Source organism: Rattus norvegicus, chromosome 9, assembly GCF_036323735.1.
Source record: "Rattus norvegicus strain BN/NHsdMcwi chromosome 9, GRCr8, whole genome shotgun sequence".
Lineage (NCBI taxonomy): Eukaryota > Metazoa > Chordata > Mammalia > Rodentia > Muridae > Rattus > Rattus norvegicus.
Window position 1 is genome coordinate 111,108,893 of NC_086027.1, and position 24,632 is coordinate 111,133,524.

Sequence of the window (24,632 nt, forward strand, 5' to 3'; positions counted from 1 at the left end):
GACACGGGGACACACACACACACACACACACACACACACACACACACACACACACACACACACTGAAATAACAAAGTACCTCTAAAAAGATACCAGGCTCTGAGCCTGCTGATCTCAAAGGCTTATCACTGATGCTCGTCTTTATTTCTTTAGCTTTATCTCTCGTGTGAATGATGTTTGCATCTTTATATATATCAGTGGTCCATTGAGGTCCTACTGTAGAAAAACCCATTGTATTAGCAAGTAAGAAATGAGTATCTTAGGTATTGTTTTATTAGACTCCCTCGAACCTTTGACAGTATTTTGGTACTGAAAGTTTATGGAAGGGAGCATACATGGAGACGTATGTAACGTCTTCCTTCTGCTTAAACGTGAGTGGGCACCTGCCTTATTTGCTTTAGTCACCATTTTCATACAATGCAGTTGAGCTCCATTAGCCTTTCCTCTTGCTATAATAACAATGTGAGTTATGTTTAGCCTGGAATTTTTTCTGAATTCCAGAATATTTGGCAGTAGATTGTTGAGTCTAATGTTTCTGTCTATTTTAATATTTTGCTATCTGTTAAGTTTGTAGTTGAGTATTGTTGTATATTTATGATGCTGTACACGGACAGCTCTTCTAACAGAACTTAACTTCTGGATAAGATCATTTTTTTTTCTGAAACAATGTCTTCCTGATAATTCTATGTTGTTGTTCTCTCTCCAGAATCTATATCGATTTGAGGGCACCGGCTTTTCAAATATCCCTCAACTTATAGATCACCACTTCAATACAAAGCAAGTCATCACCAAGAAGTCGGGGGTGGTTCTGCTGAATCCTATTCCAAAGGTAGGGCTGAGACCTTGTTTCTTTTATTTTTTAAAAAAGAATACTTACTTTGTTAGCATTTGTCACAGAAGAAAGCTTTTAGGGTATGTGCCAAAGTCAGGGACAAATTGCTTCTGTGAGCACCAGTAACTCCTGGCAATCTAGCTGAAATATAGACTTCCCTTAATTTTATGAAGACACATTACCTTTCTGCTCAGCGTTTGCTAGGATACAAATGGCCTAATTTGTTTTCTCTCTTTCCCAATTTATCTTGAAAGATGTGAGGATCATACTTTGAAAAGTTCTGGCAAAAGATTTGAGGATGTAGACATCAAGGAAGAGGTCTAGCATTTGGGAGTGAGTCAGAGTTTTAGTTTTGAGTGTAGGTTTACAGTGCGTTGAAAGCTTGGGACTGGTTAAAGCTTTACGTCCCTTCTCAGAAAATCTTCGCTCCCCTCTGAGGGGCCAGACCACTAGCTCAGAGCTCGCTTTAGACATTTTACCTGTGAGATCTATCGCGCACGATTCTTTGATGCACTAAGGGACTGTGAGGTCAGACTGCGCAGGGAGTGTTATGTGTTTCACACAGCACCTTAGGGACCTGGAGCACAGCGCAGCAGGGAGCCTGGTGGGCCTTTCAGCATGTTGACAGCTGGGGGAGCTGGGCTGGGAATGGCAGGGCTCTTTCTTTGAGGGCTGTGCAACATGAGCAGTGTACAAATGGGAAAGACATTGAAATTGGAGAGAGACTTGTATCCAGTTGATTGTTATAGATCAGTTCTGTGTTATCCTTCCCTTAGTGTAGACTCGTCCTAAGTTTCACTTCACACTCACTTTAGGACATATAGCTTGACAGTTTGTTCTTTTGTTTTACACCTAGATTCTCAGAATCCAAGCCCGAGCTTACCTTTAATGTCTCCATCTACACCTAGTTTCTCCAACGAGATGACAAGGGTTTTGTATTCTTATTATACACTTGAGTATGAACTTCAGTTCTTGTGTATCCTGTTAGAATCAACCTTGAGCCAGTAACATACTTTTTACCCATTAGGTTAACACAAAATAAACTGTTTTACATATAGTACTGCTTGGCTGTACAAGCTAACCAGATATCTGCACAATCTGTAGTTAGTCAGGTTCACGTTAGAGATCAAATCCATGATGGAAATTAACCCGCAGATCTGAGTCTGAGTAGGAATATATAATTTCAAATAAAATTACATCTCTCACTGCATAAAAGTTTCCATGAAGTGAACTTAGGTAGTGGATTGGATTCTCTAGCCTATTACATGGTCAGTTATTATCTTTCTGTCAGATCGCTAATGTGACAGAGCTGACCACCCATCATTTCATAGTGCGAGATATGCAAACTAGTGAGTGCTGGAGGTGCAGAAGGTTAAAGAGCTTGAGATGAAAAGCAAAGCCAATCGACATGCTAACCTGATTTAAACCTAGATTTCAAGTATGCACACGAGTATCTGTTTACTGTAAATGTTGTTCAAAGACTCCTCTTAGTCTCTTGTAAAGATAATTGAAACAGAGGTGGCAAGGACAGTTTTCAGTTATGAGTGGAACTAGTGATATGGAGTTTGTTGTGGTGGTTCCACTGTTTTATGTCTTCCTTTGAAAAGTCATTTGTCCTCTTATTACTGAATCTATTCCTTGATTTAAATTGTGTAAGAAGCTAATATATTTGGCCATATAATATGCTATAAAATATCTAATTTTCATCTTTATAGATTTTATATTTAGTCTACGTAAAGAATGCTTTAGATGCAATTTCTGTTTCCCATTTATTTTTTCCTCTTATTCATCAAAATATCATTTTATTACTGTAATGGCTAAGTGACTAAGGCAGTTTCTTATCTTTATTCCTTGCATTTAATCTCAAGTGCAGGAAAACTAGACAAGTGGAGTGGGGGAGTTGCTTGATGATGCTATTAGTGAATGGGCTCCTGCGATCAGCTCCTTGCCTGCCGAGGAGACCCTCAGCAACCCTACTCTGTCATGTGCAAATAGTGTATCCTCCTCATTCTTTTCTGCTCCTTGGTTAATCTCTAATGGTTATGAATATTCACCTTCAGATGACATCACATATTTTAATTTTTTCTTTTCCTCGTGCAGTGCAAGTGCTGTAAGATCAACGTTTTACTTAGTATCTCTGTCTCCCTGGTACCTGGAAGAGTGTTGGATAAGAGTAAGCAGTCAGCAGATGTTAAGCATTGACATTGTCAGTCAAGTCTTAGGACTTTTGAGTAGCCCCCTACCCCCATCCCATCATCTTCCTTCCCAGTGCTGGTGCTTGAGTCCACAGCCTCCTGGGTACCTAGCAGGCACTCCACCATCGAGCATTCCCTTAACCCTTGGCTGACCTCTTCCTATGCATTATCTCACGTACCCCTCCCATATTGCTATTATATATCAGGATTATTGTTACCTTTAACATCATACAGGATGATGGAAGGGGAGCTATTGCTTTAAATAGTGAAAGACCCTGACGATAGCATAGCAGATAGGGGGCAGGACTGGGACTTAGTCCCTGTTGTTAACCGTGGGTCACAGCTGTAAGGAATGTGAATGTGGATATGAGGAAAGGAAGTCTTCTACCTTGATAAGATGCTAAGTTGGAAAGTGACTTCCAGCTATTCAAACCTTTAAATCTCTATAAAAGGAAAATCAGAAAACTGGTATCAGAGAAGTGGAGTTCAAGATACAATGTAGACTTTGAGAAAGTCTACGTAAGACTTCACCCAATGCAGCATTTAAATGGCACTTCAGAAGTTAGTGTACTAGGTAAAGCTAATATTTCTTCCAATACAGCTTTTAGGGCAGAAATTCTCTGAATGGAACGCAGAGCTCCCCGTGTTCATGAATAAATGCAGGTCAGCCTGGCAGAGAGCTGTGAGTTTGCAATGGTTGCCTCCTGGCTGAACCAAGTGACTGTGGCTGTTTGCCAGACTTAAGTATGGATTGCCAAAATATTGCAGGCTTATTTTGCGAAGGTGTAATAAATTTCTTTCTCATAATGAGAAGTTGTAACTTGTCTGCAGAAGAGGCTGGCAGCTGCATGCTGGATAAGGGCAGAACAAGCTGCTCCGGTTCCCAGAGGAAGGCTACGGCGTGCAGCGCACTCTGCGTTGTTAGATGGCTCGAGCCCGCTTTACTGTCAGCTTTGGTGAGGTAGCTACCCTGCCCAGCGTCGTCACCTAAGATTTTCTTTTTATAGTGGCTTATTACATAGGGTTTGCTAGATTTAGGTCTTCTTAGTTTAGCATTTTCTGAAACCAGAGAGACTTCCTTTCCCTAAATCTGTGCCCACAGTCCTTAATTTATGAAGATGCATTGGGTGGTTTTTAAGACAATTATACATTTGAATAAATAGAATAATGGAAATACACATGGTTCAGTATTCATTCATAGATACTTACTTACTAGCCACTGTGCTCAGTGGTGTTCTGAATTGTGAGGACAGCAAGGAGTTAACAGAGAGTATGTGGATGTGGTGAAGGCCTGGGATCACACTGGGGGCCTGAGTATCATGTGGACAAGGGGATAGCTACTGCATTTCATTTCTAAAATATTTAAAATTGAGTTTTTGATGATTAAGACAGGGTCTCATATAGCACCCATTGGCATTGAGTCTCCTCCTTCCCAGTGTTAGGATGAAAGCCTTGTAGTAGCATAGCTGGCTTAGCTCAAACTGTGTGATCAAATAAGGGTTCTTAGTACAGTTTCATAGAGATGTAGAAGTAAATGTGTTCTCTGTGTGGTGATATGCAGGGGTAACAGTGAAATGTTCAACAATCGAGCAAGGACACAACTAAACCCATCAAGTAGATGATTATCCTCAGAGGATATGTGTGTGCACATGTGTGGATACCTATCTACACACACACACACACACACACACACACACACACACACACACACACACACACGTGATGCTTTAAAAAAGTCTTTATATAAAATGTTCCACAAAATAGTAGATCTCATCAGTATGCCGCAAAGCTCCTAGTAAGTGAGAGTAAGTAAGGAGCGTAGCTGGCCCTCCAGGTGAATGCACACTTCAAAGCTAGAAATACCTTTTAGATGCCTTTAGTGGTGTAGAGATACGTCTCCACTGTCAGTAGACTAAGAAAATTTAAAACCGTATCAAATGCCATTTCTATCTCGAGAATCTAAATTTAAAATAATATCTCGTTTTCTTGACGTCCATGGCAACAGATCACTGTGATCATTTGCTTTTGGAGTATGAGCTCATGAAACCGTTCTAGAAGGTTGTATGGTAGAATCTGCCAAAATCGTAAAACGTGCAGCTTTGACTCCGCAGTAATTCATAATTTATGTCCTTGTCGCTTGTGTGTATATAAATATGTTTATAAATGGCAGATAGAATGTAAAAGAAATTAGTTACACCTTCTAATGTGTTCCATTTTAAGTGTCATGTGTGGAGGTCAGGGGGACATTGTGGGAGTGAGTTCCGTCTTTCCCCGGTGTTGGTCCCGAGCTTCAGGCCCAGGTCGTCAGGCTTGGTAGCAAGTGCCTCTGCTGGCTGATTTGTCCCATTGCCTCACTCCAGTCTTTAATATCCTAAGCCTGTGAGTGTATTATTACCTCCTCAGTATTAAGACAGCTAGAGCAGTCTTGTGATGTAGCATTTGCTGTCCAGCAGTTGGTCCAGGAAGACGTTTGTTGGAGCAATGTTAAGAACAGAATTGGGCTGGACAGGTGGGTGATGTGGTGAGTTCTTGGCACACGAAGCACAAAATCCCACCTTTGGATCCCCAGCATCCATGCAAGGTGCTGAGCCCGGCACCTGTACTCCAGCTCGGGGTGGCAAGGGTGCGGTGTCTAGGGTGTACAGGCTAGACAGACATTCTCGTGTGATGAGATCAGAATCAGGGAGAGACTTGTCTCAAAAAAGAAGAGAGGAATTGGGTAAGAACCCTTGGCTACATGTTCAGTAATTACCTTCATTTCTTTAGATACTGTGTTTTCCAGGATATTTTGCTTATTGTTATTATTAACAGTTAAAAATATGTAGGCATAAAATATGATAATTAAGGGGGAAAAGAGTTCTTTTTTTAACAGAGAAAATGTTTAATATAAATATGAGGTTATACATAAAATATAAAATTAATACAGAAGAGAATAAACAGTCATGTGAATACAGTTGCCATATTTTGTGACAAAATATTTTTAATTGCCTTTTTACTTACATTTTTAAATATTATACCATTTTCCAGCTTCCCCTCCAGAACCCCGCTATCACCCCCCCTCCTGCTTCTATGAAGGTTCTCCCTCACCCACCCACCCACTTCCTCCCACATCCCTGCCCTGACATCCCCTACACCGGGGCATGGAGCCTTGACAGGACCAAGGGCCTCTCCTCCCATTGATGCCTGACAAGGCCATCCTCTGCTACCTATGCACTCCTTTTGTTCTTTTAAGATGGTGATTTGGTCCCTGGGAGCTCTGTGGGGGAGTCTGGTTGGTTGATATTGTTCTTCCTATGGGGTTGCAAACTCCTTCAGCTACCTCAGTCCTTTCTCTAACTCCTCCAATGGGGACCCTGTTCTCAGTTCAATGGTTGGCTTCGAGCATCTGCCTCTGTATTTGTCATGCTCTGGCACAGGCTTTCAGCAGACAGCTTTATCAGGTTCCTGTCACCATGTACTTCTTGGCATCAACAATAGTATCTGAGTTTGGTGGCTTGTGTGTGGGATGGATCCAAAGATGGGGCAGCCTCTGGATGGCCTTTCCTTCAGTCTCTGCTCTACACTTTGACTCCATATTTTCTTGTGTTTGTTTCTCCTTCTAAGAAGGACCACACTTTGGTTGTCCTTTTTTTTTTTCCCGGAGCTGGGGACCGAACCCAGGGCCTTGCGCTTGCTAGGCAAGCGCTCTACCACTGAGCTAAATCCCCAACCCCGGTTGTCCTTTTTCTTGAGCTTCATGTGGTCTGTGGATTGAATCTTGGGTAATTCAAGCTTTGGGGCTAATATCCACTTATCAGTGAGTAAAGACCACGTGCGTTATTTTGTGATTGGGTTACCTCACTCAGGATGGTATTTTCTAGTTCCATCCACTTGCCTATGAATGTCATGAGTCATTGTTTTTGATAGCTGAGTAATATTCCATTGTGTAGATGTACCACATTTTCTGTATCCATTCCTCTGTTGAAGGGCTTCTGGGTTCTTTCCATTTTCTGGCTATTATAAATAAGGCTGCGATGAACATAGTGGAGCACGTGTCTTTTTTATATGTTGGAGCTTCTTTTGGGTATATGCCCAAGAGAGGTATAGCTGGGTCCTCAGGTAGTTCAATGTCCAATTTTCTGAGGAACCTCCAGACTGATTTCCTGAATGGTTGTACCAGCTTGCAGTCCCACCAACAATGGAGGAGTGTTCCTCTTTCTCCACATCCTCGCCAGCATCTGTTGTCCCCTGAGTTTTTGATCTTAGCCATTCTCACTGGTGTGAGGTGAAATCTTAGGGTTGTTTTGATTTGCATTTCCCTTATGACTAAAGATGTTGAACATTTCTTTAGGTGTTTCTCAGCCATTCGGCATTCCTCAGCTGAGAATTCTTTGTTTAGCTCTGTAGCCCAGTTTTTTGTTTTTTTTTTTTTGTTTTTTTTTGTTTGTTTTTCTTTTCTTTTTTTCGGAGCTGGGGACCGAACCCAGGGCCTTGCGGTTGCTAGGCAAGCGCTCTACCTCTGAGCCAAATCCCCAACCCCTGTAGCCCAGTTTTAAAAAGGGTTATTTGATTCTCTGGAGTCTAACTTCTTGACTTCTTTGTATATATTGGATATTAGCCCCTCTATCAGATGTAGGATTGGCAAAGATCTTTTCCCAATCTGTTGGTTGCCGTTTTGTCCTATTGACAGTGTCTTTTGCCTTACAGAAACTTTGTAATTTTATGAGGTCCCGTTTGTCAATTATTGATCTTAGAGCATAAGTCATTGGTGTTCTGTTCAGGAAAATTTTCCCAGTGCCCATGTGTTCGAGTGCCCACTTTTTCTTCTATTAGTTTGAGTGTACCTGGTTTTATGTGGAGGTCCTTGATCCACTTGGACTTGTGCTTTGTACAGGGTGATAAGCATGGATCGGTCTGCATTGTTCTACCTTTGTATTTGTGACAAGGTAGGCAGTAAAGTGAAGCTAGTAATACTCTGTACAAGTTCAACTGGGTTGTCCTCCAGGTCTAGAGTAGTTGTAAGAGTGTAATCAGTTCCTAACCTACCTGTCCAAAGGGTTTAGCTGTCAAACTGGACTCTAGTAGGGCAGCTCATTTATCACTGAAGTGCTCTGAAATAGCTTTATGTTCAAGAGAAAGACATTGTTCAAATGGTTTGAGCTCATCTTCTAGAATCTATACATAAACTTTTCATAGTCCTGGTTCTAGTCCTAGATGTAAGTGAACCGAGAGGAAGTGATGGGCAGGCCCCACAGGGTCTGTTCCCTAGTCTGGTGTAGATCTTACTGATCGGCAAGGCTTCTGGGGGGACATGTGCTTCTTGGCTTTAGAAAGTAATGCAGATGGAATGAGACGACAGAGCATGGTGGCTGAGGACACTGCTAACATTGACTCCTGTCGTCACACATGCTTAGACTGTGATCACCTGTGTTCACAGAGGGGTGATGGAAGGACCAGATGCTCACAGAATAGAATATTAAACTGGGAGAAAAATCTACAAAACAGTGTTTTGGTATTTTATTTTCATAAGTTGAGTTATCTATGTGAATAAGTTTGAAACGCTTAAAGGCCATGTTCTGGAAGTAAATTATGTTACTTTGTGTTTGAAGGGATAATTTAGGGCAGCTTAAGCTTAGTTTTAATTTTTTGGTTAAAAATTATTTTTGTTATGTGAAAACTTTTCTATAAGTATATTCTATGGCACCGTTTAGTAGAACACTGTAAAGAATTGTTTGGTGACTGTGCTCAGTTTCTTTAGGGAGAAATTAGGGTGAAACCCCAGACATGCAAACTGAGGAGTCTAAATGCATAGAGTTGTATTGAAAGAAGGCGTACAAAACCGATGTGTACCGTTTTCAAGATGTCTCAGTGCCTTGTTTGTGCGTGTCAATTTGAGACATACATGAGAGGTTTTAGTAATATTTAAAAATAGCAGTATATGTTTCAGTAATCCAGAAGAGAAATAGCAGGGCCATGAGTGTTTCCTTGAGGCAGATGGACTAAGCTGCCCCCAGATAGGAAGAGGTCAGAGGTGCAGAGCAGGGATGCTGTTTGATAAAAGGACAGCATGAGTGAGGCATGGATGCCCCACGGCTCGTGAGGATGGCAAGTCAGTCAGGCAAAAGCAGGTGATCTGGAAGGTGAATCACCTGAGGAGTTCATGCAGGTCCGGTTTTGAGAGCCGTGAGTCCAGGAGTAAGGAAGAAACTTGCTGTTTCAGTGCAGGTGGATAAGCACAGCATGAATGTGACCTCAGCACAGCCCCACTGTCCAGCCTTCCCCACCAAAGTATTGAAGCTCAGAACATGTTTCGTTGCTGGAAGAATGTGACCGATGTGTAGCACATTAGACAATAGAAATCCAGTGTTCACTTGGTGTCTGGCATTAAACTTGCATAGGCTGTTCCAACTTATTATACAGTGATGTTTAAGAAGGAACAAATTAACCAGCGCCCCAGAAAATGAGCAACGATGAGTTTAATTTTTTATAGCAAAGTTGCATTAGCAGTAGTCTCAGCAGCATTGGGTATAGTTGTGCCATTGCATTTTGTGCTGTAGAGAGGAGCATAATAAGAAGTACAGCTTACTGCAGGGCGCTCCACTCAGTGGTAGACAAGTGTCGTACTTTTATAGAGCAGAATAGAAAAGTTATAAGACTCCAGATTTGTGATCGAAATATTAGCAAATCAGCTTTAAACACTAAAATTTTTAAACAAATGCCTAAATAGCAAAGGGTTATTATTGTGAAATGTATGTGATCTCATCTCAGTTGTTTTTCCACAATATTTAATATTTAGCTACAGTAGAAGAGGCCTTACATGCTCAGTAACAAGTAGCAAAATATGAAGAAAAAAATCAGGACCAAGTTTTAGAAACTCACTGAGATCTCTACGTGGTCAGTTGGAGTCACTTCAGCAGAGATTAATAGTCTATACTGTTCTACTCCTCAAATGATGAATGTATGTATTAGGACATATTCGATACTCATTCTAAGAAACACAGGAGTCCTGTGGACTAAGACAGATAAAGAAAACAGCAAAGGTTTCTGGGAGGCTGGTGAGCTGGCTCAGGGCTTAAGAGCACACATTACACAGGTCCCAAGTTCCATTCCCTGCACCCACATGGCAGTTCACAACCCGTCCTTACTGCAGTCGCAGGAGCTCCAGCAGCCTCGTCAGGTCTGTGTGGGTACAGCATGCACTGCGATCCACTTTCGCACATGCGGGCAAGCGCTCATTCATAGACAGGAAGAGCCCACTTAGGAGGGAAGGAGCCAGAGAGCACCTGGGTGCTGCCGTCCCGAGCCTCAGTCGCTCATCCTTCAGTGGGAGAGGAGGTGTCACTGAGTTGGGTGCCCGGTACTGGGAATTGGGCACGGTGATAAGAATGGGACTGTAACAGGACAGCACCTGTCCTGACCTGTCCTGTCCTTCCTGGCTTTGGCCTCTTCAGTCACAGAACTAAGCCCTTCTTAGACTGATTCCTCTCTCTGTCCCAGAAGCTGCAGCCCAAGAAAGCTCGTAGGTGCAGCCCTCTGAGGGTGAGGGGCTCCTCTCTTCATGGTCACTTGTAAGTGTTACTTGTAAGTGCCTGACTCTCCTGCTGGCTAAGGAGGTTTTGAGAGCAACAGGAAGTCTTACTTGTTTTCAGGAGCCTCACAGAATCTATCACATAGGAGACCATAAATATTTGAAGCTGGGTGGTTTTTGTTTTTGTTTCTTAGATAATATAGAAATTTAACAAATTTTGAAAAAAATAACAGAGGTACAAACGTTTGCATATACATTATGGTAAAATGTGGCAGTTTTAGCTTTTATTTTCCAAGGAGGGTCCCTGTTGATGTCTGGTTTGTAAACTGCTATATGCTGTAGCATGTGGCTGAGAATACCTACTATATAAGCTCCACAAAATATCATAAACTTAAGATATTATGTCATTTTTATTTTTAAATTTAATTCTTTTTTCTTAATATGAATTTTGAAGATGATAATGTTTCAAAGTGTCTGAAAGGTGGACACTGATTAGATTATGAAAGAAATGGTTTTGAAATAATTAGCATATGCTTAGCTTCAGTTTTATTCATATAACAGTTTAGTTCTTATGTTACCATTTTATTTTTTACTTTATATTGGAAGTTATGTGGAGTCGGGCATGTAGCTCAGTGGTAAGTGCTTACCTGGCAAGCCCAAGGCCCTCAGTCCTATATCTATCACTGGGGAAAACAAAACCCCTTTTCATAATGATACAGTTACAGCCCTCGTAGAAACAAGTATCCATTTTTAAGTACCAAAAAAAATGTTTGTCGCCTTCTTATTAACCTTCTTATCACTTTAGACTACTGTAACCTATATTTTAGCTTAATAAAATTTATCTGACAATTTAACTGATGTTTTTCTCTAATAGTAAAGTCAGGAAAATTCCTTATTTGCAAATCTTGTCCTGTACCAACCTATTTCAGAAGGGAAAAGATGATAGCGTACAAGATAGGCAAGCTTACTCTATTGTGGAAAAGAGACACTGGTATTTTATATTACTACATTCATGTTCGCCTTCTACCTGGCTCTCGGAGAGAACTTGTCCCAAATCCTCTTTTTCAAAGACTAATAAATATGCATGTTAAAAACTTAATGGCATTGAAATAATGGAGTTTAAATTAGAAAGACCATGGGCATTGGAAAGATAACTGAGAATTATTTTTTAATGGAAAGCTTCATCCATATATATTTATATGGAAAAAAACTGTTTTTTCTTCTGTTACTGTGTAACAAATTGCATTTATTAAACAGAACAGAGAGTTGACAACACTGTTAAAGTGAGCTATGATATCTTTGTCACCTAATCTCAGTGGGGACCAGCTGTCCTGATGAAAGCAGAGTCAGCATCAGCCGATGCCAGGTGTCACTTCTAGCACGTCCTTTAGGAATAGATGTCCATATGTCAGCCATGGCCCTTTTTGATACCAGGCACATCTCTCGCTCAACTCAAAAGGCAGAATTATCAAATACATTTTAGTGGTGTTATTTCCTGTTTAAATAAATCCTTTAAAGTCATTAAACAATTAAATCATTAAACATGCAAATGACTAAATCCACATTTGTTGGAAAATATGGGGATCTTTTCTTTTCCTGCATGTCTGAGGTGTTTGGTGTATGTGTGTGTGGTGCATGCACTTCCTGTGAGGGTGTCAGGTGCCATCTACCTCCGCCCCACCTTGTCCCCTTGCAACTGCCTTCACTGAACCCTGTGACATTCACAAGGAGCAGAGAGCCTCAGTTTTGGTTTTGGAGAATCTCTGTTTCCAGAATTGTCAGGTAACCAATCTGAGCTTTAGCGTGTCTGACTTTGAGGTCATCCGTTAGAGCAGCCGTAGATGCAGGAAGTGAGGTTAGAAGTGACATGTGATTGTTATTTTATGTGAAAGAGTTTGATCTTTGTATGGAGGGTGATAGAAAGCTCTGAAAGGTTTTATTCTGCTAAGAATTAATCAAGTTTGTATTTTGTACAAGTAATTGTGGCTTTGTTGTAGAAGCCAGTCAGTGTATTGATGACCAGTGATAGATGGGAATGATGAAATGAGACATAAAATGATCAGTTTGGGACTTAGATAATGTTGGGTGCTACAGAGATAAATTTGTGACCCCCTAGCTTAGTTATCTGTGAAGTCTGTCAGACTTGACCGCCATCACCCTGCCTTATTACTGTCCCGGCCCCACTGCAGGCCCACAGATTGAGGAACTTTGGGAGCGAGTGATGCTGAAAGCCTTAATGCCTTGTGGTGGACAGTCCTGATGCCCACTAATGCTGAAGGGCCATCCATGCAAACTGACCTGGTGAAAGGAATAAGCTCTCCCCGCCTGTGAGACAGATCTCTTCATTACCCGGGCTCCGTGGTTCAGACAGCCCGAGTGTAGCAAGACTGCATGCATTTAACCTTGGAGAGCCAGGGAGTGGGGCGGGAATCAGAGACTCTATCAGAGGATAGCCTGGTAGGTATTGGAGGTATAAACGATGACCTCTTTAAACTTTAATCATCTCACAGTATCCTAATGATCAAGGATCAGTGAAGCAGAAATACCTATTTTATGGCTTTTTGAAGAAGTTGATATTCCAAAATTGATTTTCACAGTCTTATGAGAATTTTAGAGAAAGACTTAAAATAGTATTCTGCATGAGGATTATGGTTTTTTGCTTTTTCTTTTTCCATCTTGGGAGTTGTATGTTTGCTGTAGTCATTCTGTTTTAGGGCAGAATATACAGAAACTTTAAGAATTAGACACTTAAATATTTTTTAAATATTTGATATATTTTTGGCTGATCAAGAAAGCCAAACTGAACATTCTTTCTTCATTGAAATGCTCCCCATGTCTATACACTATATACATGTGTATACAGTATACACTCTGAGCAGACTTAAACTCTCCTGTCCAACATACTCCACTTTCGCAATGATACACTTTCCGAATTCCCAAAGGCTCTTGTCAGTCAGAATGGTGTCAGTCTTGCCTCCTCGTAAGCTCTGTTAGTGTCAGTGAGGGAGAGCATGCATAGAACATGTTGACCACTTCTGTGTTCGCTTACCACTGCTATGAGCATGTCCATGTACTGCCTTCTCCTCCTGTGTCTAGACATGGAAGGTGTGGCCACTACATTCCTTAGCATTTGCTCTTCCGTCAGTGTCTGTGGAATGAGGTAACTGAACTGATACTCAATGCACTGGCCGTGTGCACAGAGTGATGGCTGTGGTAATCCAGCATTGCAGTGGATGTTTTCCAGGAAGGAATTGTGAGCTCCAGCACAGACTTCAGCACTGATGCTCCGCAGGTGAAGGCTTGTCCCTCCGCGGTGACATAATATTGTCACAGTTGCTGCTTTCTCAGAGGTCCTACTGGCACCTCGCTATCTGCATCCTTCAAATCTCTCTCAGCTTCTGCTCTAGCCCGTCTTAAAAATCTGTTTAATTCTTAATTGAGTTGAGTTTTGACTACAATCTGGACAGTTGATTCATATAATTTTAGTTGTGAAATATATGCAAGGTAGTAAATTAGCTTTTGTCACCTTGTGACAGAAAAATTTTTGACATGACAGTCCTTCTTAGCAGCTTCTTCAGTAGATCAGGTAGACTAGTCTTTCAAAGCCGTATGGAACTCCCAAGTTAAGAGCAGAGGAAATATTGGAGTTATCCATCTGGAGTCTGTCAGAAACATTTGACTTCAGATACTTGAGAGTTTTAATAGCAGAATCAAGGTCACAGAGGATCAGAAGACAAATGGGAGAATAAGAATCCATTTTCCAGTCGTTCTACATCTGCTAAAATGCATCCTTCTAAAAATGGTATAATTTTAACCTAGCCAAGGAGGCTGCTCTAGGGAAGCGAGCACACATGTACACATGCATGCACACATGCACGCGTGCACACACACACACACACACACACACACACACACACCTGCATTCCCACGTTCATTCTCTGTTCTGTCACCTTCTCTATGCATCTGCCCCCCCTTCCTCTCCCCTTTTTGACTTCTCCCCTCTCCTTACTTTCGTTGTTGTTGTTGTTGTTGTTGTTGTTGTTGTTGTGATCAGCAAGGATTCATTAATCACCTATTGTATACAGCTGTGCAGCTAATAGCTCTTTCCCAGGCTGTGGACAGCTAGAGTTTGTAGAGGGAGAACTCTAGAGAACACCACAAGGGAAATGAGGGTTTGCTCAGTCACAAAAACTATTCGACTGTTCACATAGATAGCGACTAAAAAAGTGTGAAAATGTGCATGAGAAGTATAACATCCCAGAAGTATAATGTGGAATAGAATCCACCACTACAACTCGGCACTGGTGGGTACCATTGACGTGTGCTTGGGGATTAAAATAAAAAATGAACACAGTGGAGAAGTGACTAAGCAGTGAAAATATAGGAGGCTAGGATCTGAAACGTTCTTATCCCAAGACGTAACTAAATGCTTGATCTTTTCGTTATACTTAAAAACCAGAAGTGTAACAAATTCCTTTTAACTGAGAGGATGTGGGGGAACTAGAGTGGAGGATCATGGAAAGTCAGGTAGAAGGGGAATTACCTTTCAACTGTGGGAAAGTGTTTGGTAATGCAATAATCGAGATACCTAGTACATTAGAAATTGCTTAAAACTGTGTATACATAGAAAATAAAGAAGAAAGTAAAATGCAATCATCACAAACTTGTAGACATAGAAACAAGACTTTCAAATCAAAAATATACTGAAAAAATTTAAAGATAGCATTAGAAATTTTGAGCCCTTAATTATATGCTAAATGTTGAAAGGAAAAAGGTCCAAGATCAGGTAAAGCACAGACGTGGGCCTGTGCTCGTGCTACGTGACATGGAGAGAACTTGCGAACTTGCTGAAAATTCAGCTCTTAAATGGACAGCTCACAGCTTGCGAGGCCACAAGGAAAGGACTGTAATTGTTTATAAAATGATGCCTCAACCAGAACAACATTATTTACAAATAAAATTACAAGTGTCTCATGTTTTTCTTGCCAGTGCTGGGCACTGAACACCAGGCCGTGTGCTTGCTCTGCCCCTACCCACAGCCCTGCCTCTTCCTCACCTTTATGTCTTTTTGAGACAAGCTTTCCTTATGTTCTGGCTGACTGGGAACTCCTTGGCTCAAGGAATTTCCTTGACATTTCATGTTGATAAATCATGGCCTCTTCAGCACATCTGTGTGAGGTTCATTCTGAAATAGAGTTTTCTCAAAATTGAAAAAGACAGCAAAATGGTATCAATAACTAACATACCCAAGAAAGCAATTTTGTACCTATCGTTACTGTTTTATTTTCGTCACAAGAATTCCACATAGCCTGAACATGGGAAGACAGGAGTCCTGATAGGAAAGAGTCTAACATGGTGTCACCTGGTGTGGAAGTCATTGTGCTCCATGCCCTCATGATCACTTGTAGACATCACATTCCCCTGTCGTTACTGGAAGGTCCAGGAATATGGCGTAACTTTTTGTCCTGATAGTGCTTTGTTTTTCCTATGGCCTACATTGTTGAACGAGACATCAGGTGGTTTGGACCCTGCTGTGGATTCAGTGTGTTCTTCTGTAGTGCACAGATAACAACAAGCAAGTTGCTTACTGGTTGCTTAATAGTACAAACACACTTTATTAAAAGGCAGCATAGGCATTAAGGTAAAATATTAGTAAAATTGAAAGTAAGCCAGAATTATAGGCTTTATTTAATTTCTGTTGCAGTTTGTAATGAAACATTTAAAAATGGGATTGATAATAAATGTATAAAAATTACACTTGAAGTTAATAAAACATATGAATAATATGTTAGCCCAGCTGGGCATGGTGGCAGGAGCCTTTAGTCCCATCACTCAGGGAGGTGGGTTTCTGTGAGGTTGAGGTTAGCATGATTTATATATTGAGTTCCAGGCCAGCCAGAGCTGCATAGAGACCCTGCCTCAAAAGACATCTTAGTGCTTATGTGTTAGTATTTCAGTTCAGAGCAGTTGTGGAAGTATGTAACAGTGTTGACGAAGACATGCACATGCATGTGGACACATGTATGTCACATTCCACGGCCACTTTATGCAGTTCGAAGGGACACATATCAATGTGAAAGTGTTTATATAAAATGGTAGAAGAAGGCAGAACCCAGGAAATGGTTGAAACGAGACTTGAAGGCTTTTACCACTTGTGTGTCTTTGGACATATCAACAGGAATTCCATTTGGGGGCCTGAAAAAGATGAGCTAGACCCAAGAGACTGACACAGTAGAGGCCTCTCTGTAAGGCCAGAGCATGAGCGAGGAAATGAAGAGGCTAATTACCTCCTCACACAGAGCCAGAGCCATCTTCATTAGCATCTGCCAAATGAGCTTAATTGAAACCCATTTCTACAGGAGTTCTCTGCTGAAATGAAAGGCGGCCTTATACTAACGTCCTTCTACACCGACACTGTACAAATAACATCTGACGCATCTTAATATTTCAGCATTCAGATTATGAAGAAACATTATAATCTCAATTTTCAATAGTAAGATATCCATAGAACACATGAAGCAAAATGATACGGCTTTGTTAAGAATTAGAATATGTATTTTAAAACTATGAGTCAATATAAATATTTGTATATATGTACATAAACATATATGTATTTACATGTATATTCAGAGAAGTATCTGTATATGATATTCTTACTTACAATGAGAAAGTGAGAGCAAGAGAATAAGTAGTAATTAACACACTATGTAGAGGAAAGGGTGCTATGGAGGTTAAATGCCAGCATTAGTAGGTCATGTCTATTTCAGTGTGTGTGTTGTGTGTGTGTGTGTGTGTGTGAGTGTTTCAGTTGGCTTCTACTTGGTAAACATTTTCTGTGCTCTCTTCACAAAGCTCTCCCAGCTTCACTTTACTGCTTTAATTGTTATTCTCTAGTTCTATGAATTCAATCTTTTTAGCTTTATATTTGATTAAATAGCATATTGGTAATTCTATGCCTGACTTACTTTAATATTCTCCAAGCATATCCATGTTTTCATAAATGACAGGATTTCATTTGTCTTATAGATGGTTAATATTCCACATTTAATACATTCTCATTATATAAAAAACCATCTTTATTCGTGGATTGGTTGATGAACACTAGTTTGAGTTTATATCTTGTTAATTATAAGTAAAGTTAAAATAAGTGTGGGTATGCATCTGTGCTTACCATGGACATGCTGATTCCTTTTCCTTGACTGTCTGTCTTTGTTTGCCTGTTTTGATTTTCCACCAACACAGGCAGTGTATCTATGCCTTTGTGTGGATGTGAGGCGTGCATGACAACTTTATATATACCAGGACCTTGGCAGAAGAAAGCACCCACACGTCCTTCCTATTGTTAGGCATTGCCAAGTCGAGTGCCAATGTCACTTACACTCCTGTTTACCATGGCAACAGGTTTTTAATCTCTGTAATTACTAGAGATTAATATGCATGTAGACATAATGTCTTTTTGAGTCATGCCTCCTAATAGTGCCACTCGTCATGGGCCAGGCATTCAAAGACATGAGTGTATGGAGACCACCACATACATGTTTGGTTTTGATCTCATGAAACAATAATGGTATCATTTTAGGGATCTTGTTTCATTTGAAATTTATAGTTTTAAAGTCTTATTTTTAAATAATGCTGATGTAGTGAGGACACTGGATGTGGACAGCTATGAAGTTTTCATTGAGCAGCAAGCAAGGTTTTAATTTTATATTTATCATACACCAATGAAGAAAAGAGACTTTCTAGGCTTTTCTTTGGTAGTTGTGTGTGTGTGTGTGTGTGTGTGTGTGTGTGTGTGTGCGCGCACGCGCACGCGCACGCATATGTGTGTGTGTGGTGTGTGTGTGTGCGTGTGTGTGTGCATGTGTGTGTGGTGTGTGTGTAGGGGTGTATGTGGTGTGTGGGTATGTGTGTGTGTATGTGTATATGTGTGTGCATGTGTGTGTAGTTGTTGCTGCTGTTGTTATTGGGAGAACTCTTGTTGACATAGGAAATTGAAGAGGGTAATTCTTACATGGAATTTACATAGATAAGTTAAAAAATTAAAGTTTCTTTTCACAGAAATTTATTTTTTTATACTTTCCAATACTAATGCCCTGGAAATTGGCCTCAGAAAAGTGATTTTGATGCTTATATGGAAAAATCTTGCCTAATGTATTTCTGCTTAAGATTATTAAGGCAATATGTTGATTATGAAGTTGAGTTGCAGTGGAAGAGCTTTGGCAAGGCTGTCTTGGTTCTCTGATTCAAAAGCGTTCTTAAATTACTTGACTTTGGCATTGAATAAACTCTAAGTACTCTGCAATGCCTGGCTTGCATAGTCCGATGTGCTAAGCAAATGTCATTAGATTGGGAGCACGTCAAGTTCAGAGGCAGAGATTAGTAAGGAAATCCTTAGCTTTGCGTAGGATCTGAAAAGCGTTTTTAATGACTTGACTATTTTACCTGTGTGTGTGTTCTCCTTTCGAGTAGCTCATTCTGAAATTCTTAAGCTGGTAGCATTCCTTAGAAGAGAAGCCATGTTTGGCCAGCAGTAGCAGAGGGCATCGGCCTTTGTAACTTCATTTTGAAATTGCAAAATTTGCATCAGTGCAGTTAGACTTACAGGGAATGGTTTTGTGTGGTGAAGTGAAAAGCAAAGCTTTGTAGCACAGTTCTGCTGAGTGTGCACTGATGGGTGTAATGTTGCAGAACAGCAGGAGGAGAGCAGACAGGAGTTTGGGAGGGACGCTAGCGAGCTGAAGGTAAGTAGGGAAGGGTATGATTGACATACATTACAGACAAGCAGGAGATTCTACGACAGATACAAAGAGTATTTACAACAATAAAAAGAGAGTAAAAACTGTATAATTACTTGCCAGTGGGTTGGGACCATTTTTATTCTGACAACCAGTACATGAGAATTCCAGACACTCCAAATTCTTTTCCTGCTTAAAAAGTTAAATAAATTAGGTAATTACTTTTAGCTATTGTAGGCACCTACTGATATATTGCATTTTCCCCTATGAGTAATAATATTGCATGCCACTTCCTATATATATTTATGATCAATATATCTTCTTTGACAGTCACAGAAAGACAGAAATCAGTGAATTAAAATTTTAGTTCTGCTCACACGGATGAAATAGGTCCCTTATAATCATACACTGTTTACCTTTACATGAAGTAGTGGTGGTGGTGGTGGTGGTGGTGATGGTGGTGGAGGTGGTGGTGGTGGTGACGGTGGTGGTGGTGGTGGAGGAGGTGGTGACGGTGGTGGTGGTAGTGGTGGTGACGGTGGTGGTGGAGGAGGTGGTGGTGGTGGTGCTGGTGGTGGTGGAGGAGGTGGTGATGGTGGTGGTGGTGGTGGTGGTGGTGGTGGTGGTGACGGTGGTGGTGGTGGTGGAGGAGGTGGTGACGGTGGTGGTGGTGGTGGTGGTGACGGTGGTGGTGGAGGAGGTGGTGGTGGTGGTGCTGGTGGTGGTGGAGGAGGTGGTGATGGTGGTGGAGGTGGTGGTGGTGGTGGTGGAGGTGGTGGTGGAGGTGGTGGTGGTGGTGACGGTGGTGGTGGTGACGGTGGTGGTGGTGGTAGTTTCTCTCACTGTCACTGTTGATTATGAAGGTGTTGAGCACATCACTGGAAATAACAGTGCTCACAGGGATGTAAGGGACTTTCAGTTGGTTGGGTTTGTTTGGTCCCTGTTCCCACAGGCACTCTGACTTCAGCTATTCCAGTCATCTCTCTGAGTCGGGGTCCTTGCTCAGTGTAGTAAATCCCTGGAGGGTAATCTCTCATGATCCCCACCAGAAGCTGTTCCCATACCTTCCTACTTCTCCTCGCAGTCCTCACACCACACAGCTCTCTCTATTTTTCTTAGGCCCCTTTCTATAGAAACAGCATCTCCCTTTTATTTTGATTCTTCACAAGGATTTGGTAACCACCTTCTGTTGATCTATTCTTTGGATGCATGGCATCTCCCCAAAAATTATTTTCTGGAAATAAATGTTTTATTATTTATAGTTTTATTATTTCTGGGAGTCATTTTTTTGTTGTGTTAGTCTGGGATCAGTTACAGTTTATTTTCAACAGGTTAAGTAGGGAGCAGACTCAAGTGACACCGCTAAACAGGCTAATCTTTAAGTTTAGGCTCTGTTCCAAGATGGTGGCAGTGGAGTTTCAGGACCTAGTGATTCATGCAGGCCAGAGGCCCTATTGCCTTGACCAGCTGACAGGTTTTTCTAGGGCTGTGGAGTCTGGTAGTCTTGTGTATGGAACTCAGTCACTGCTTTCCTTAGCCCCTCAGAGTGTCCGTGCTCATGTGTGATCACTGCTGCTCTCTTTATCTGGACGCTGCTCTTTCCTTCTTCCCTGCCTGCTCCTCTCTGTGAAGCCAGCTCCAGTCAGCCGCTGCATTTTCTACTCTGCTCTGCTGTAAACAACTCAGATTAAATGCGGGGTGTGGTTTCGGAACCAGTGGGGGATTTTTAGGCACTTCCGGTATCAGACATGGTGACATTGCTACCCACTGACTGGCAAGTATAATATATGCCACTTGGAGTTGTTCGTCTCAACTCCACAGTTAGTTTAGTCTTAGAAGGTACTTGTCTTTCCCCCACCATGTTTTTATTGTTTTTTCTTTCCAAAGTAAAACTTAGAAAACAAAGACCTGTGGATTCTATTCATATACCATGATTCTGGTATGTCTTTCCCAAACCTTGAGGCCTATGTGAGCTCTGCACATCAAAGCTGTGTGTGAAGTAACACTGGTGAGACTTAGTGGGGACCCTCGTGACTTCACACTCTAGCTGCAAATAGATGCTAACAACTGCCCTGGAATTACTAATTGTTCTATTGTGCCAGGATGGGAGACAGAAACTCCAATAAGCATGAATTATGGAGAAGGCCAGGAGAGTGTGATAGCTGTGGAAAACCACATCTTCCTTACTATACACCAGTGACAGGGCAAGAGACGCTAGAAATAGAACCTTACTGCATACTCCTTCACCCAGCATGTGTGGTGGGTGACTTACTAGAGTGAGGGTAGTGTATCCCATCATTCCTGACCCCAGTGTTAACATTGTTCTCAGTCATCTTTTTACATGTTGGTTTTTAAAGAGTGTTCATTAAATGTCCCATTAATGCAAAAGCATATTCTTGTGAACGGAATTAATGTCAGACTCCATCTAGTTCCAAGAAAGTTGTTTGTGTGGTTGAGAGTTGTATAGATCTTAAATCTTTTATGTATGAGTTCCTAAGCTGATTCATTCTGGAACATAGCAGTGCAGCATTTTTATCAAAACAACATCTGCTTGCACTCCCATCCTCACAGTGGCTTCATCATCTCCATTCATAAGTCTCTGCCAGTCAGTGCTTTTTAAAACTGTGCTGTATCAGTTGCTTTTGTAGTAAAACTTGGAATATCAGTTCTTGGCATCAAGTAACCTTATCTTTTAAAATCGACTTTTAGATAAATTTTAAGTTGTTAAGAGAGAGAGGGGCAATAACTTACCTGAAAATAAACCGAGGTTGCAAGAAACACACATTCATTCCTTCATTCAGAGGACTGCTTGGTGAAGTCTTACGTTGCCATGGTAATAGAAACAGACATGCCTCTGCCCTCCTGCCCTCAAGGAGGGCCTAGTCTGTTAGTGGAGCCTGATCCTAGTCAAGGTACCGTTAGCAAAATCAGAACTACAGGACCACTGTGGGTATGAGCACATCGTGCCTTGGGGGAGGCTGGATGGACACACACACACACACACACACACACGCACAGAGAGAGAGAGGTGTCTCTCTCTCTCTCTCTCCCTCCCTCCCTCCCTCCCTCCCTTCTTCCTTCCCTCTTTCTCTCTTTCTCCCTCTCTCCCTCTTCTCTCTTTCTTTCTCCCCCTTTCCCCCTCTCCCCATCTCTCTCTCTCTCTCTCTCTCTCTCTCTCTCTCTCTCTCTCTCTCTCTCTCTCTCTCTGTGTGTGTGTGTGTTTTCTGTTGTTATTTTCCTTTTTTTAGCAAGAGTTGTTCATTTTTTCAGTGGTCAGAGAAAGAACACATTACCTCTGTCATATTTAATTTCTGATAGAACTGTGCACACCATGATGACCTGTATAGGGAATATGTAATATACTATGGAATTTGGACCACTTTGCCTCTCTTACTGCTGTGGGCTGATGATGAACTTGAAGGTGCTTGGGGAAGGAAGACCTTGTTAGTAGCTCAAGATTGTCTTTGTCCGTCACCGGTTCACTGTGCAGCTGCCACTCCGACAGACTTGAGCTGAGACTGAGTGACAGCAAGAAGGGGAAGCAGGGCCCACACGCAGGGCCAAGTGTGTAGAACCTGGATTTATCGTAGCCAAGGGCAACTCGGAGCCATTCTCCTGCTCTTTTGACGTCTCTAATTATATCAGATAGCTTCTTTAAAATCACTAATAAAACTGACAGTATAAATTAAACAGCTTAACTATTGGTCACTTCAGAGATGAAGCTATGGTTGTAAATCTATAAAAGGTGTAATTGTATACTTAGTCAGTTTTCAGGCCCTCACTTCTTCTTAATTGAGAAATGTCTAGAAGCCCAGATAGCTCAGCAAGTAAGGTTCTTGCCCACACAAGCACGACAAACTGTTTGAGTTTCTGGAACCCACATAGATTTCCAGTGTTCCTATGATGAAATGGGAGACAGAAGCAGGAGGTCTCAGGAGCCCTGGGATTTAGCTCACCTGACCTTTACAGTGCCTAGACCTTGTCTCAAGCAGGGTGGAAAGTAAGGACCACGTCCCATAGTTGGCCTCTGACCCTCATATGTGTACCATAGCACATATGTGCCTTTGCAGCCCCACACACGTTCATGCATCCTGACTCCCATTGTTAATGTACGAGAGGGTAGCGCTTTTAGGAAACAGTGTAAAATGACTTCATAAGACTAAGCGTCTAATCCAGTAGAAGCTTTGGAGCCAGAGGGAGAGGGACAGGTGCTGTGACCTTAGCCTCCCGAGCTACAAGACAAGTCCCTGTTCCAGTTGTATCTTCCTTTGGAAGTCCATGCAGACCTGCAGCACAGAGACGCATGTGCTACTGTAAGTGCCTTTAGACATTTGTGGGCATTAACATTGTACCTTACATTGTCCGAAGTTTAGTCTCTACCAATAATTCTACCAGTAATATATTGTCTGAAGACAAAAGTAAAGAGAGAATCAACAAGGAAACCCATTCCTTCTGTGCGTGCGTGCATGTGTGGGTGCTGCTTTGCTTGTTTTGTTTGTCTCTCTACAGAGCCCTGGTTGTCCTAGAACTATCTCTGTAGACCATGCTGCTCTCAGACTCACATAGATCCACCTGCCTCTGCCTCCTGAGTGCTGGGATTAAAGGATTAAAGGTGTGCACCACCACACCTGGCTAATATTCCTTCTTATAAATATTTTATCTGATTTATAATTTGCTAAAAGAATAGTATTGTTTTGTGTTGTAGATTAGATTTTTTTCTTGTTTGCTTTTAATGAAAGGGAGGAATTTCTTATTGACTTGCTTGCTCTAAGTCTGTCTAGGGAGAACTTGATGTGTGGGGAAGGTCATTTGTTTGAATGGTTGTAATCTCCCCTTACCTTTGTCCCAGACCCTACTGCTTAGTTCAGCCCCGTGGCTTTGTTCTTGCAGCCAGAAGTTCAGAAGTAGAGACTGAAGCCTGGAGAAGCTTGCAGTTGGGGGGTAGCCTTTTTCAGATGGAGTCTTTGAGTTTGGTTTTTTAATTCATGAAGCTCTGCAGTGAAACTCTGTGGTGTTTGGTTCTTAGGAACTATGGTTGAGTATGGTCCTTGTATAGCATGTGACAAGGGCGCTGGGTTTGGTCTACAGCACTGGAAAGAAGTGGTTTATAGTTCCTTCATGCTGTGATAGTCATATTTTCATAGTTACTGTTAACAATCATATTTTAGTTGAGTTTTACTCTTCTGTCCCTCAAACCTGTCCTTGGTCCTCCGTGTGGGCCACCCATGGACCTGACTGGTGTCAGGAGTGGGCTTATCATTTCTACCAGGGATTGGAGGTCTAGATACTCTGGTGTGGAGGACTCCAGCCTCATGCAAGCCCATGTCCAAGCTCTACCACGAGGGAGGGAGGCTGCACATGTG

The 24,632-nt window shown here is 41.6% G+C and overlaps 1 protein-coding gene across 16 annotated transcripts in view; it reads left to right on the forward strand.

Annotated features, from left to right (window-relative positions):
• Positions 1-24,632, forward strand: part of Fer (FER tyrosine kinase) — a 306,999-nt gene that overhangs the window by 141,576 nt on the left and 140,791 nt on the right. For all 16 annotated transcript variants that reach the window (XR_005488882.2, XM_039083433.2, XM_063267046.1 and 13 more), the window contains 1 exon segment: positions 707-829. Coding sequence is in view for 15 of the 16 variants with exons in the window: in XM_039083433.2 (XP_038939361.1) it covers positions 707-829 (123 nt within the window). In the remaining variant the exon portion in view is untranslated.